The sequence below is a fragment of the Erpetoichthys calabaricus genome, chromosome 16 (assembly GCF_900747795.2).
Source record: "Erpetoichthys calabaricus chromosome 16, fErpCal1.3, whole genome shotgun sequence".
NCBI classification, from domain to species: domain Eukaryota; kingdom Metazoa; phylum Chordata; class Cladistia; order Polypteriformes; family Polypteridae; genus Erpetoichthys; species Erpetoichthys calabaricus.
In genome coordinates this window covers 32561375-32577444 of record NC_041409.2, presented here as the reverse complement: position 1 = coordinate 32577444, position 16070 = coordinate 32561375, and the positions used below count along the sequence as shown (strand labels likewise).

The 16070-nt window shown below is 39.1% G+C and overlaps 1 protein-coding gene across 1 annotated transcript in view; it reads left to right on the top strand.

The window, feature by feature from the left end:
- ganc (glucosidase, alpha; neutral C) overlaps nt 1-16070 on the top strand; it is a 124604-nt gene that overhangs the window by 51375 nt on the left and 57159 nt on the right. The window contains exons 11-12 of the mRNA XM_028822299.2: nt 175-410; nt 4199-4325. Of these exons, the coding sequence (XP_028678132.2) occupies nt 175-410; nt 4199-4325 (363 nt within the window). The remainder of the gene's footprint in view (nt 1-174; nt 411-4198; nt 4326-16070) is intronic.

The following is a 16070-nucleotide window of genomic DNA, read 5'->3' as shown; positions in this document are numbered from 1 at the left end:
ATAAAGCCTGCATTGAGTGGCAGTTCCGTGAAAATGTCTCTTCTGCCAAAAGCTTGTTGTTGTAGTTTAAAAAAGAAGAATCTGAAGTATCAGAAGTCATGTTATCATAAATGAAAGACTTTCTTTCATTTGTCATTTCTGTGTAACAGTTTGCATTTCTGATGAATATGATAGGATTTCAGGCACTGCCACCTCTCTTTGCTTTGGGGTACCATCAGTGTCGCTGGAACTATGAGAACCAGGAAGATGTGCTGTCTGTGGACCAGGGCTTTGACAAGCATGGCATTCCTTATGATGTAATTTGGCTGGATATTGAACATACACAAGGCAAGAGATACTTCACTTGGGATGAAAAGCAATTTCCAAATCCCCAAGGCATGCAGCTTCATCTTCAAGACAAAAAGCGTAAGGTATTTGGTTGTTTAATCTAATAAAGCATACAACTGTAATTAATGCAAGTCATACATTTTACATTCTTTATAACATCAGTTGTTGTCTGTTTATTCTTCTTAATAATTGTCTGCTTTTGTTCCACCTAATTTTTGAATGGAAAAAAGAGAAATGCTCCAAATTTGAGGAGATGCTAAGCACTGTTTCCATCACAGATACTTGATACACGTGATCTAAAATGCAAATTATGCTATATATGGATGAACATTTGAGTGAAGAACTGACGTAAGATTAGTTTTATTTATTTTGATGGAAATGATGGTCTCTGGATATGGAGATTTTTGACTGCTATTGACTTAAGAGACTGTTTTAAATGTTTCTGTAGCTTTAGCTTGTAGAGGAATTAAATTTTTTGTAGCAGTCATTACTGAGTCTTTACTTTACCCAGCCACAGGGAATGCACAAACCAGTGTGTTTCTTTGTGGCGGTCCCAAGCCTGAATAAATGGGGAAGGGTACGTCAGGAAGGGCATCTGGTGTAAAATTTTGCCAAATCAATATGTGGACAATAATACAAACTTCCATACCGGATCTGTCGAGCCCTGGGTTATCAACGACCGCCACCAATACTGTTAGCCAACAGGGTTTCCTGTCAGAAATTGGGCTACTGTTGGGCAAAGAAGGAGAAGAAGATGGGGGAGACGTGTCCGGAGGCAGGAGGAGAGGAGGAAGGTAAAGAGAGTGGAACTGAGGGTAGGAACTTTGAATGTTGGCAGTATGACTGGTAAGGGGAGAGGAGAGAGTTAGCCGATATGATGGAGAGAAGGAAGGTTGATATATTGTGCGTGCAAAAGACTAAATGGAAGGGAAGTAAGGCCAGATGGATTGGAGGTGGATTCAAATTGTTCTATTATGGTGTGGATGGGAGGAGAAATGGGGTAGGGGTTATTCTGAAGGACTATGGACTATGATGTTTGCTGATGACATTGTGATCTGTAGCCAGAGTAGGGAGCAGGTTGAGGAGACCCTGGAGAGGTGGAGATATGCTCTAGAGAGGAGAGGAATGAAGGTCAGTAGGAACAAGATGGAATACATGTGTGTAAATGAGAGGGAGGTCAGTGGAATGGTGAGGATGCCAGGAATAGAGTTTGGAGAAGATGGATGAGTTTAAATACTTGGGATCAACATTACAGAGTAATGGGGATTGTGGAAGAGAGGTGAAAAAGAGAGTGCAGGCAGGGTGGAATGGGTTTAGAAGAGTGTCAGGAGTAATTTGTGGCAGACGGGTATCAGCAAGAGTGAAAGGGAAGGTCTACAGGACGGTAGTGAGACCAGCTATGTTACATGGGTTGGAGACGGTGGCACTGACTGACAAAATAAACACCCCATAAAAGATTTTGAATAACTAATGCACCATAAACTTTGTTTTAGAATGTAGAAATCTGGAAGGAAAACAAAAAAATTCCAAGTTTGGTGGGCTCAGGATTGGGTCACTGCTTTTTGCAGATGATGTTGTCCTGTTTGCTTCATCAGGCCATGATCTTCAGCTCTCTCTGGATCGGTTCGCAGCCGAGTGTGAAGCAGCTGGGATGGGAATCAGCATCTCCAAATCTGAGACCAATGTCCTCAGCTGGAAAAGGGTGGAGTGTCCTCTTAGGATTGGGAGTGAGATCCTGCCCCAAGTGGAGGAGTTCAAGTATCTCTGGGTCTTGTTCATGAGTGAAGGAAGAATAGAGCGTGAGATTGACAGGCGGATCAGTGCGGCATCTGGAATGATGCAGGCTCTGCATCGGTCTGTCGTGGTGAAAAAGGAGCTGAGCCGAAAGGCAAAGCTCTCAGTTTACCAGTCGATCTATGTTCCTACCCTCACCTATGGTCATGAGCTGTGGGTAGTGACTGAAAGAACGAGCTCGCGAATACAAGTGGCTGAAATGAGTTTCTTTCCGCAGGGTGTCTGGGCTTTCCCTTAAAGATAGGGTGAGAAGCTCGGTCATCCGGGAGAAGCTAGGAGTAGTGCCGCTGCTCCTCCGTATCGAGGGGAGTCAGATGAGGTGGCTCGGCATCTGATCAGGATTCCTCCTGGACACCTCCCTGGTGAGCTGCTCTGGGCACGTCTAACTGGCAGGAGGCCCCGGGGAAGACCCAGGACACGCTGGAGGGACTATGTCTCCCGGCTGGCCTGGGAACGCCTTGGGATTCCCCCATAAGAGCTAGAAGAAGTGGCCAGGGAGAGGGAAGTCTGGGCATCTCTGCTCAAGCTGCTGCCCCCCTGAACTGATCTTAGATAAGAGAAAGAGGATGGATGGATGGATAAAAGCTACACTTCAAAACAAGAATGATAACAGGGTCAAAAATCCAGAAAAACAAAATGAAAGCCAAATAATCTACTGTATATAGCTAGCAAGAATAGAAAAAGAGCAAAGACATTCTGCACTCAGTGTTAGTTAATGCAACTCTGTCAAACGAGTGGCAAACACAAGTCTTTAAAGCCTTTAGTTGCTACAGTCTGACCTGCTTGCAGCACCTGATCAAGTGATTCACCCCACAACTTAATTACATAATTCAACGTCAAAATGCCAATACAAAACAGTACACAAAGACACATTATTCAATTTAAACTAAAACTGAACATTTGAAAGTTAAAAAAGTAAATACAAAGAAAAAAATGCAAAATTTACAGTCGTGTATGTTTTTTTTTTTTTTATAAGAACTTTTTTTGTATAAATACAAAAATAGATTAATTTCATGTTCCCTACTTGTTGGTTTAAAAGTACGCTCATAGATAGATAGATAGATAGATAGATAGATAGATAGATAGATAGATAGATAGATAGATAGATAGATAGATAGATAGATAGATACTTGATTAATCCCAAGGGGAAATTCACAATTTGGTTTGGACATGTGCAGAGGAGAGGTGCTGGGTATATTGGGAGAAGGATGCCTCCATGTAGCTTGCTTACTATTCTCTCCTTCAGGTTTCAATACTTGCCCATATCAATTTAATTTTAAAGGCTTAACCCAATGAAATTAATGAGATAATTTACCAAGAGTGTAAAAGCCTGTCATAAGATGAAAATGTTTGATCAAGACAGTCTGATCATTCAAGTGCAAATTTCCACATAAATTATCTGTAACATATAAATAATTAAACATAAACATATAAGTAGCATCATATGTTATATTCTTAATGTGTTTAGATTTAGGTGGTAATGAAATAATTAAAAGACTAAAAGAACTACAATCTACATGAAAATCTGTACCAAATAAACTACAACAGAAATCTTATTCTTTGAGAAAAGTTTCAGAGTTTGAGGTTTGCAAGTCAGATGACTGCTTAATGATGCATTAGTGTAAGCACATGAAGCACAGCTAGATTTCATAGTTTAGTAAATACATATAACCCTACTTTCCTCCCAGATCTCATAGATACACATCTTTTTAATTAGCAAGTAAAAGTTCTCTCAGTTTATGTGTTTATGTGCGCGTTAATCTACCCAGTGATGTGCTAGTGGCTGCCAATACCCCTGCCGAAGATCACCACAATTCAGTACTGGTAAACTGTGTTCAGAAATTTGATAGTTTATTTTATGTATAGTATACAGAAAAAAAACAATTATTAGTTTAGAGTGAAGACCTTACTGTTCCTATCTTGGATACCTACTATTCCAATTAAGAAGGCCGGTGAATGCAGAAATTATTATCAGGCTATTTGTTTAGATTGCATATTTATTTCAGCTTGCCAATCTCCTTCTTGTGCCCAGACAAAGCCTGCCTTATCTAAAGCTTTTTATTCCTCTTTTTGGCAGCTGGTTGTGATCAGTGATCCACACATCAAAATTGACCCAGATTATTTCGTTTACTCTGAAGCTAAGAAAGCTGGTTATTTTGTGAAGGACAATGAAGGAAATGACTTTGTAGGTTCCTGCTGGCCTGGTAAGGAGATGTGCTGCTTCATCTCAGAAAGCTATTATGAAGTACTTGAATTTTCTTTGATCAGAAGATAGAGAATAATATCCTGGGACCTCTATTCTATGCTGCTGCTGGAGTATGTGAATTTCCCCTTGGGATCGATCGATCTATCTATCTATCACCTTTACTCTTTTTTCTATTCTGTGTGCTCCATGCCACCTTGACATTAGGTTTGATGGTTTTTTCTGTAATTCAGTTATACTGAATCTTTTCTTGCAAAGCATACTTCAGTTTATAAGCCCAGCATACAATATACTATTGCAATTTCAGTATACATTAAATAAAGCATACATTTACATTAAACATAAACTCTTTCCTGAATACAGAAAAAAAATTCAATATAAATATTGGTTGAACATGCAAGTAACAGTTTCACTATACTCTGCAGACACTGTTAATATTGTTTATAATGTGTGTCGGTGTGTGTATGTGCGTGGGTGTGTGTATGTGTACTCAGGTGCATCCCATTCTGTTATTCATTGAGATGTTTCTCTACCCTGTTTGGAGTCTACCTATGGTCAATTAAGTTCATTGCACATGATCAAGAAAGGCACACACCTGTCTGTATAAGCCTCCACAATTGATAATGTGTATCAAAGCAAAAAAGAAGTCATGAGGTTGATGGAATTTCCTGCTGAGTTTAAAGACAGGATTATGTTGAGGCACAGACCTGGGGAAGGCAACAAACAATTCTTGCAATAGTACAGAGGACTCCATAATTCTTGAATGGAAAAAGTTTGGAATGACCATGACTGTTCCTAGAGCTGGCTACTTGGCCAAACTGATGAATCTTAGGTAAAGGGCCATGGTAAGAGAGGTGACCAAGAAACTGATGGTCACTCTTTCTGAGCTCCAGAGAACCTGTGTACACATGGAAGAATGCCCCAGAATTATCACTGCAGCATTCCTCTGATTCAGGCCTTATGACAGAGTGGCTAGACAAATGGAAGCCCACTTAGAGTTTGCAAAAAGGCACCTAGTGGATTCTCAGACAATGACAAACAAAATTCTCTGGAAACCAATATTAGTACCATATCAGGAGGAAACCAGTCACCACTTTTCACCTGTTCAATACTACTTCAGTGGTGAAGCATGGTGGTGAAGCATAAGTAGATTTCTACTTAACCCTTCTATTCCAGGCAGTGCTGGACTGTTAGTGGCCTTTCATGTTAGGTCACCTGTATTTCCCTAGGCTAGCTGACGAATCAGTTTCTGAAATTTTATGCTGTTTTTACCTGCAGTAACTACAAAAATTGGTTTGTAAAGTATTTTTTTCTAAGTACATATTTTTGTAATATTCTTGCATCGTGATGACAACATGTCAGAGAAGAGAAGAACTAAATACTACTTTTGAATCTCAGCTATTAAAGGATAGTTAGCTACCCTAATGTGGAAATTAACAGTACACTATAGTTAAAGCAAGCGTGGATGTTACATGGAGGTTTGAGATTCAGTTCATAATTGTCAGTGGGAAGTTGGGGAAAACCACTTTTAGGTTTATAGGAGGAGAAGAAGCAAGAGAGAGAAAATGGTTTATGGTTTTTGGAGTTGGAAAAAGTGGAGAAGCTATCCCAACAAACTGGTGGGACATTGACCTTATTGGGAGGTACAGTGGGTAAGCAGGTTTTGCTTTGAATTTTTAGTTCCATTGGTATTGTGTTTGATACATACACAGTTTTGATTTTGTAGACTTACTCTCTGATTATATTAAATGTTGAAAGATTCCTGGATTAAAAACTACTTTATTTTGATTTTTTTTTGTTTTGTCTTGGTAGAGTAATATATATTGCTCTACTTTCCATCCATCCATCCATCCATCCATCCATCCATCCATCCATCCATCCATCCATCCATCCATCCATCCATTGTCTCCCGCTTATCCGAGGTCGGGTCGCGGGGGGCAGCAGCTTGAGCAGAGATGCCCAGACTTCCCTCTCCCCGGCCACTTCTTCTAGCTCTTCCGGGAGAATCCCAAAGCGTTCCCAGGCCAGTCGAGAGACATAGTCCCTCCAACGTGTCCTGTGTCTTCCCCGGGGCCTCCTCCCGGTTAGATGTGCCCGGAACACCTCACCAGGGAGGCGTCCAGGAGGCATCCTGATCAGATGCCCGAGCCACCTCATCTGACTCCTCTCGATGCGGAGGAGCAATGGCTCTACTCTGAGCCCCTCCCAGATGACTGAGCTTCTCACCCTATCTTTAAGGGAAAGCCCAGACACCCTGCGGAGGAAACTCATTTCAGCCGCTTGTAACAGAATCGGTGACAAAGGGCAGCCCTGGCGGAGTCCAACTCTCACGGGTTCGACTTACTGCCGGCAATGCGGACCAGGCTCTGGCACCGATCGTACAGGGACCGAACAGCCCTTATCAGGGGGGCCGGTACCCCATACTCTTGGAGTACCCCCCACAGGATTCCCCGAGGGACACGGTCGAATGCCTTTTCCAAGTCCACAAAACACATGTAGACTGGTTGGGCAAACTCCCATGCACTCCGATCCTCGGCTACAGAAGCTGGCTCTACTTTCCCCTATTGTATTATTAATATGTAGCCTAAGAATGCCTAATCTCACAGACTTACCACTGTTTATAAGGTATTATTGTATATAACTTATCCCCACCTTCCCTTCTATATCTATAACCTCAGGCAATTAGATATAGTAAAAAGACAAGCAGAAGTTAAGTTACACATAAAATAATGTATTACTGATAATATTCATAAATAACAACAAAATGCAAAGTACATTTGAATATTAGCAACCATACAACCTGATTAAATGGTGATGTGTAGTTCAGGTGGCACAGACTTGTAGTTACTTAAAATGTCTCTAGTTCAGGCATCATTGGTGCTCAGCTTTCAGCCACATGTCTGTTCAAAATGGCTGCTGAGCTGTGCTCTTCATTGTGTTGTCTTCATCATCACAGGTTAGCAAGAGAGATTCTTCTTTCAGATGTTGGTTAGTAAGAGAGAGATTGTGAGGTTAAACACATACATTTATAGATATTCTGTCCAACCCCTAGAGCCAATAGGACATCATGATACTTAAAGGCCTCTGAGACAAGCCAATTCCAAACAGCCATACCTCAGACCAATGGGGGAATAGAACATCTTAACACCTGCCTCCAAACCATATGTTAAAGTACACCTTAGCCTACTTGCGGGGGAGGGTAGAAATGACTTTAGCAAAGAAACACTCAGCAAACTGGTTTAAGACACATCCCCCAAATCCTGTCGTAAAATTCAAACAGACCCATTCCTAAGGGGGTGGGGGGGGGGGGGGGGGGGGAAACACTAAATTACATTGCTTTACCTAAATTACAAATAAAGACATACAAAATATTCATCAAGTTATATGTAAAATCTCACATCACAACAATTTTGAATTAGGAGCCTTTGATCCAAGTCAACACAATATGACTCATTAATTATGAATTTTACAAGATGTGGCTGTGAAGGATATTGTAGTAATTAGAACAAAATGTTCTGGTTCAGTATGTGTCTCATGTTCTTCAAAGAGTAGAGTACATTTTTAAGAGTAGAGTATATTAGGATTCTGATGTGCATTTCTGAAGGTACTTGTACACCCTTCTGAATGTCACAAATAATGGCCAATTCTTTTATGTTTTTCTGAAGTACCATACTTTAATTGTAGGAATAGGTATGACTGCAAATGGTCTGAAAAATGTGTTAAAGGAATTGACTTTTGCATGCAGGTTCAACAGATTTAGTTTGCCAAAGCATATCACCTGATAGTTAATTTAAAAACTGAGTTCATTTTTAAATCTGTAAAAATACTTCCTCTGGTGTAACCAAAAACCACCTTGTTTTTATTGACACAATTCGATTACAGTCACTATTTTAGTAGTAGTAGATTGTCAAATTATCATTTTATTTACTACTTATAGTCATTTATGCTTATGTAAGTCTTCCAGCCATATTTGAGACATGGTTCATTTCAAAGGAGTCACAGATGCTTCTTTTTTTTTTTTATTTATTTATTAAATTTTATTGTAATTATTCCATACAAATAGATCAATTTATAACCAAACAAAATTGAAGACAAATCAAACCCCACCCCTGAGAAGGAGAGCTTAGCCAAAGGAGAATTGCTTAGGGCTTTTTAATGAGGCAACAATAAACAAAAGAAAGGGAAAAATATATGTAGGAAAATAAGAAATGGAGAAGGGAATTAAATGCGGTAATAATTATTTCTCTTATTCTAAAATAATATTGATTAGATCCTGCCAGGTTTTGAAAAAAATTTGTACAGATCCTCTAACTGAGAATTTGATTTTTTCCAGTTTCAAATAATATAAAACATCGGTTTCCCACTGACTTATCAGAGGAGAGTTAGGATTCTTCCAATTTAACAGAATAAGTCTGCGTGCCAAAAGTGTAGTGAATGCAATCACCGTTTGCTTGTCCTTCTCCACTTCAAGTCTGTCTGGAAGAACACCGAACACAGCTGTTAATGGGTAAAGAGGAATTGGGACACCAAGGCTGTCTGAAAGGCACTTAAAAATTTTGGTCCAAAATGATGTTAGTTTGGTGCAGGCCCAGACCTTGTGACCCAGTGATCCAGGAGCTTGGTTGCAGCGTTCGCAGGTTGGATCTTGCCCTGGAAACATTTTGGACAGTTTTAAGCAAGACAGATGAGCTCGATATATAATTTTTAGTTGAATAATTCTATGCTTTGCGCATATGGAGCTTGAGTGAATTCTCTGCTTTGCTACCTTCCACTCCTTTTCTGATATATTGATTAAGAGATCTTCTTCCCAATGTCCTCTTGGATCTTTGAAAGGTATGGACTCTAATAGGATTTTATATAATGCGGAAATGGTGTTTAATTCCTCGAAATTGAGCAGTATTTTTTCCAGCATTGTGGAGGGTATGAGGTGAGGAAAATCGGGCAGTTTCTGTTTAACAAAATTTCTAATTTGAAGATAGTGAAAGAAATGTGTAGCTGGGAGGTTGAATTTTGAACGTAATTGTTCAAAAGATGCAAATATGTTGTCTATATAAAGATCTCTGAGCATTTTAATCCCAAAACTTTTCCAGGTATTAAAAACTGGATATGTTTGCAAGGGTTGAAAGAGGTGGTTCTCTTGCAGAGGTGCCACAGATAAAAGATTTTCCATCTTAAAATGCTTTTTAAGTTGGTTCCATATTCTGAGTGAGTAAAGCACAATTGGGTTATTAGTATATTTGCGATAACTTGCATTTATTAGAGAGCAGAGCAGGGAGTATAAAGAAGTACTACAGGATTTTACTTCTATTGCGGATCAAGCCTGTGTATGTTCATATATTTGTGTCCATGTTTTTATGGCTTGTATGTTTGCTGCCCAGTAATAAAACTGAAAATTAGATAAAGCCATGCCACCTTCTGCCTGAGGTCTTTATAGGGTCGCTCTTCGGATACGTGGGTGTTTTGAGTTCCACATGAATGAGGTTATTGTTGAATCTAACTGTTTAAAAAACGATTTATTGATATATATTGGAATGTTTTGAAATAAAAAAAGAAGTTTAGGAAGGATATTCATCTTAACAACGTTAATTCTTCCGGCTAGAGTGAGATGAAGGGTTGACCATCTATGTAAGTGTTGCTTAATTTTTTCCATACAGACGGCAAAATTTTGTTGATAAAGAGCTTTATGTTTACTTGTGATATTTACCCCTAGGTATTTAAACTGATCTGCTATGGTAAAAGGTAGGGTGTCCAATCTAATATTATATGCTTGTGAATTCACTGGAAAGAGTATACTTTTATTCAGATTAATTCTAAGACCAGATATCTTTTGAAATTCTGTTAGTGCTGTTAAAACTGCAGGGACAGAGTTTTCTGGGTCTGATATATATAAAACCATATCATCTGCATATAGAGAAATTTTCTGTTCCAGTCCTTCTCTGATAATCCCCTTTATCTGATAAGAATTTTGACAGTGAACCGCCAGTGGTTCAATGGCGATTGCAAACAGCAGTGGTGACAAGGGACATCCTTGTCTGGTACCACATTCTAGCTTAAAGTAGTCTGAACAAATGTTATTAATACAAACTGAAGCTTCTGGATTGGTATACAGTAGTTTGATCCATGCACAAATATTCGGGCCAAACCCAAATTTCTCCAATGCAGTGAAAAGGTAGTTCCATTCAATCATATCAAATACTTTTTCTGTGTCTAATGATAGTAATATATCTGGGGTGTTTGATTTTGCTGGTGAATATATTACATTAAACAAGCGTCGGAGATTGGAAGATAGGTGTCGGCCTTTAATAAATCCAGTTTGATCCTGTGATATTACCGAGGGCAGCACTTTCTCCATCCTTCTAGCTAGAATTTTTGGTCTGTATGATGCACATTGTAACAAGTCCTTATTTTGTTAAGGAAAGACGGTGATTAATGCTTGACGAAATGTTTGAGGTAGTATTTGGTTGTCTCTAGCTTCTGTAAATGTTGCCAATAAGAGGGAAGCTAGCTGAGTGGAGAATTTCTTATAAAATTCTACGGGGTAACCATCAGGGCCTGCTGATTTCCCGCTTTGGTAACTTTATAGCATCTAGTAATTCTGTTAGCGTCAGAGGTTTATCCAGTTCCTCAGCATCTTAAAAGTATCTATTTGTGGTGTCTGTAATGTATCCAGAAATGCATTAGATTGTGTGTTGTCTTCTTTGAGCTCAGTAGAATATAATGATTTATAATAATCTCTAAATGCGTGCATTATATTTTTATGGTCAATAATTTCTTCTCCATTCGTGTTGGTGATTACTGGTATTGCATTGCGAACTTCTTGTTTGTGAATTTGTTGAGCTAAAAGCTTATTAGCTTTTTCTCCGTGTTCATAGTAATGATGTCTTGACTTATAAATAAGTTGTTCAGTTTCTTTGATTGTTAAGATGTTAAGTTCTGTATGCAGGGCCTGCCTTTTCCTGTGAAGAGCTTCACTTGGACGCCTGGCTTGTTCTTCATCTATTCTAGTAATTTCGCTTCTTAGCTCTGACACTTTCTTGGTTTCTAATTTATTTCTGTGGGGAAGATATGAAATAATCTGTCCTCTTAAGAAGGCCTTTAGAGTTTCCCAGAGTGTTCCTGCAGAAACCTCTGTGGGCGTGTTTGTCTCTAGGAAGAAGCTGATTTGTTTGGATATAAATTCTGTGCAGTTCTCGTCTGCCAATAGACGAGGATTAAGACGCCATCTGCGAGGTGAGTGTGAGGGGCTTAATGATTTTAGCTCCAAGACTAGAGGGGCATGGTTGGAGATAACAATTGTGTTGTATTTGCATGATTTAATCGTAGGCAGGAAATTATTATCTATAAAAAAATAATCAATTCTTGAGTAGCTATAATGCACTGATAAGTAGAACGAATATGTTCTTGAGTTTGGGTTAAGAAACCTCCAGGGGTCTGATAAGTTGTGGTCATTTAAAAACTGTGTAATTGTCTTTGCAGTATTAGATGTCGTCCCACCTGTCACAGGAGTCCTATCTAAGAGTGGATTTAAAACACAATTAAAGTCCCCAGCCATTATAATTTTATGAGTGTTCACATTGGGAATGGATGCAAATTGATTTTGCATGAATTCCTTATCATCGACATTGGGTGCATAAACATTTATCAAAATCATTTTACTGTTAAATAAGTTGCCCATGACAATCACATATCTCCCTTCAGGGTCCGATACTACATCTGATGCTACAAATAGAACTGTTCTGTGTATGAAAATTCCCACCCCTCTAGTTTTCTTTATAAAGCTAGAATGGAACATTTGGCCAGTCCAGTCTTTTTGTAGTCTAAACTGATCCTTGCTTAGTAAGTGGGTCTCCTGTAAAAATACTATTTTAGCGTTTAAGCCTGTTAGGTGAGAGCATACTTTCTTTCTCTTTAATTCGTGATTCAGGCCTTTAACATTCCAGCTCACAAAGTTAACTGTCCCATCATGGAGACATTGATTCTGAGTTTTTAATGTCATTTTATAGTCTTAACTGGTAGTGAGGCAGTTTTAATCTTAATTTCAAAATTCCCCATGAGTTATTGCATTTTAGCCTATTGTTGCATTGATATTTATAGTTATAAGGATTAGAAGAAGAGATTAGATATAGCCTGCTCTCCTTCTCTCCCCCCTTTATCCCCCCCCCCCCCCCATTTTGCCTTCCCACATGAGGCTTGATCCCACTTCGCGATGTCCCGGTCCTCTGACATACAAAGAGACAGAGCACGTCCAAAACAAAACAAACCCCACCCCACAGCAGTGTTAGAGAATTAAAACAAAGAGATATCTATTGCAGCTGAATTCTTAATACTATCTGCCGAGAATATACTCATTAACAGTCTTTAAGCTTAAAATAATCTTCAGCAATTTTAAGATATTAAGATCCATATTACTAACCGAGAATGCTAAACTGGATGATGGACGCAGGCACATCCGGCCATGGGCCGTAGCTGCAAAAAGACGTACTGCGCAGGCGCAAAAAGAGTCCGCGAGAGGCGGATGAGGAGCCGCGAGAGGGGGACAAAAGAGGCCGCGAGAGACGGATGAGGGGCCGCGAAAGGAGGACAAGACCACAGAAAAAAGGAGTGAGCACAGAAAAAAGACAAAAAAGGAGAAATGAGGCGCAACAAGCACCGAAAAAAGGAAAAGGCACATAAAAAAGTAGTCAAACGCAGGCAAAGCACGAAACACATTGCACACGAAACTAGACCCAAAAAAAAAAAAAAAAAAAGAGGCTCGCGCACAACAGCAAGGCAAACCCCCACCCCCCCCCCACAGGCACGGGACGGGACACACACCAAGAGGGGAATTCAACAAGCCCATGGAACACAAAAAAAAGAACACAAAACCACCCCACAGACCCTACAAGCAAGGGACGGGACACACACAAAGAGGGGGATTCAACAAGACACAGGAACACAAAAAGAAAGAAGACGCTCGCGTAACAACAATCCTCAACCCCACCCCCCCACACACACACACTCATCCATAAGAAGTGACACCCAAAGCCACATATTCTAAAGTGAACATCAACACCTTCACACTAGACAGCATAGGTGTCAGCATTAGTGGATCTCCTTACAATAAAGCACTATTAACCGTTCAACTGCAGAAAAGGAAACATATTAACAGTGACTGCGATCCTCCTTATTACTTATCCATATTTCGCATGCTGAGAAAGAAACAAGTCATGAATACACGGTCACGGGTACAAAACGAAAAGGAAAGGATAACAGGAACAAACACACGAACACGAAAGAAACAACAAAATAGACGGCTATGCAGCATAGGTGGATCTCATTACAATAAGGCACTATTAACCGTTCAACCGCAGAAAAGGCTCCATATTAACAGTGAGTGCAATACTCCTTATTACTTATCCATATTTCTAAAAGAAAAAATGTCTCGACTCCAAAAACGCAAAGCTCAACTAAAGCTTCTAACTAACGATGTACCTAAAAGTAAAAACTTTATGAACTGCATTAGATCCTACAATAGTTCATTTGCTTTTGCATCTACCAGAGTAAATATCAGGCCACCAAAAGGCAATGGCCCATACTGCTTTCCCATATGTGCACAAATACTGCATCGCATTGGAACAGTGCACCCTGAAACAAATCAACAACGCAAATATGCACAAATCTACATCCTAGATCCACATGACGCAAGCTATCAATCAAAGTGCTGCATCGCAACAGTCACAGATTCAAAACGAAACACCTCCCGTCTCAGACATACGTTAACGGCAAGGAAGGCTACAACAGTCTTCTCACACAGCACAGGCAAATCGATTACAGCTCCAAAACAACACGTCTCAAATTCTACACATGCAACAACGCGCCTCTCAAACGACACAAGCAAAACATACACCAGGAAAATTCATTCGGATTAATGAATGTCATTTGCAATCATTGTCATTCAGTTCACTTCCCTGAAGAAACAACTGGCAATACAAGTTATACATTTACACGTTGTTGTCAAAAGGGTCAAATTAGACTGCCTTCTTTACATTCATATACTGAATATCTACAAAAGCTTCTAACTAACGATGTACCTGAAAGTGAAATCTTTATCAACTGCATTAGATCCTACAAATCGGTATCCACTATGAACATTAACGGTGGCACTGCACGTGACATCCGTCTTGAAAAAATGTTAATTATTGATGAATGTACAATGGCATCCAGTCACTTACTCAACACCATTCATAAACTTCTACAAACGTTTATGAATAATAATATTCGATTTGGATGAAAGGTACTTTTATGAGGAGGACATTTTAGACAGTGCTTAGCTATTCTTCCAGATGCCATGCACTCAGCTATTGTTCAGTGCACCTTAAAATACGCAGACAATTGGCATTGCTTTCAAAAGATACAGTTAGTAAAAAAGATATGATGTCCAGAACCAGATCATAACAATTGCTTATTACAACTGAGAGATGGTACACTCACCAATACAGATGGACTTCAGCCACATAATATTACAATTCCTCAAGCCTTAATCTGCGACAACTTAGTTACAGAGAGATTTGGAACAGCAATCTCATTAGACCAAATGCCCCTTTTAACACAACGCACTATATTATGTCCAAAAAATATTAATGTGCAAAACATAAATACCCAAGTCATTCCATTACTTCCTGGACAGACACAACTCTTTCTAAGCTCTGACAAACTTGACTCTGATCACAACAAAAACCATCTTCATTGACCTTACAAGTTCTGAGCTGAAATTACCTTTTACACTTAAACGGCGTGTACAAAGAAATTTTCAAATAAACCTTTACACTGTGCCACACACTTTATTGTTTGCTTTCTATTTGCATCATCTACACCGTCACACTATTCTATATCTCATTCATACATCACGCTCTTTGTCATTCCCAACACCAGGGGTTGGCGAGCGAAGCGAGCAGGGGGCGGAGCCCCCTAGTAAAAAAAGAATGAACCCTGGGAATGATTTTAAAAAGTAGTCTAGGATAAATATAGTAATTCCTAATGTAATAGTATAATGTAATAGTATAACTGTAATAGTAATGTAATAGTAGAAATAGCAATAAACCAAGAGTATGATGTTAAACAGTCTACTTTAAGGTAGTAAAAAAATAAATAAAAAAAATAAAAAAATCCTACTTTAATTACTTCCACACTTCCGTCTATAACTATAATTAAGACATAAACATATAATGTCCAAGTAAAGAAAAGGATGTATAATTATAATACCAGTCTCTTTAAAAGTGAATCCGAGAGCAGATGATAGGTCCTTCCCATGCCTTGACAGAATACGGCTCCTTATTAACTTTCAAAAGAGTGTCGGAAACAGCTTCTTTAGTTCCTTTTCAGCTTCTTCCTTACTTGAAAAAAATATAATATTGATCTTGAACTTCCACTTTCATTTTGGCGGGATACAAGAGGCTGTATTTGATATCGGCTTTCTGTAGCAACTTTTTAATGTTAAAGTAGGCTGCGTGTTTTGCAGTTGTTAATTGTGAGAAGTCTGGGAAAATACGAATAAGATTATTTTCAAATATAATCTCTTGCTTGTGTCTGAGAAGTGCCATCTCATCAAGCTTACATCGTAGTCGCTCGAAGCGGACAATAAAAGACCTAGGTTTAAATGTGCTTGATCTGTATGTGCGATAAGCAGCTGCTATCTCAATGTTGAGTTTAAAATCATCTCCAATTATTTTAGACAGTAATTCTACTGCAAATTTCACTGGGCTTGAGC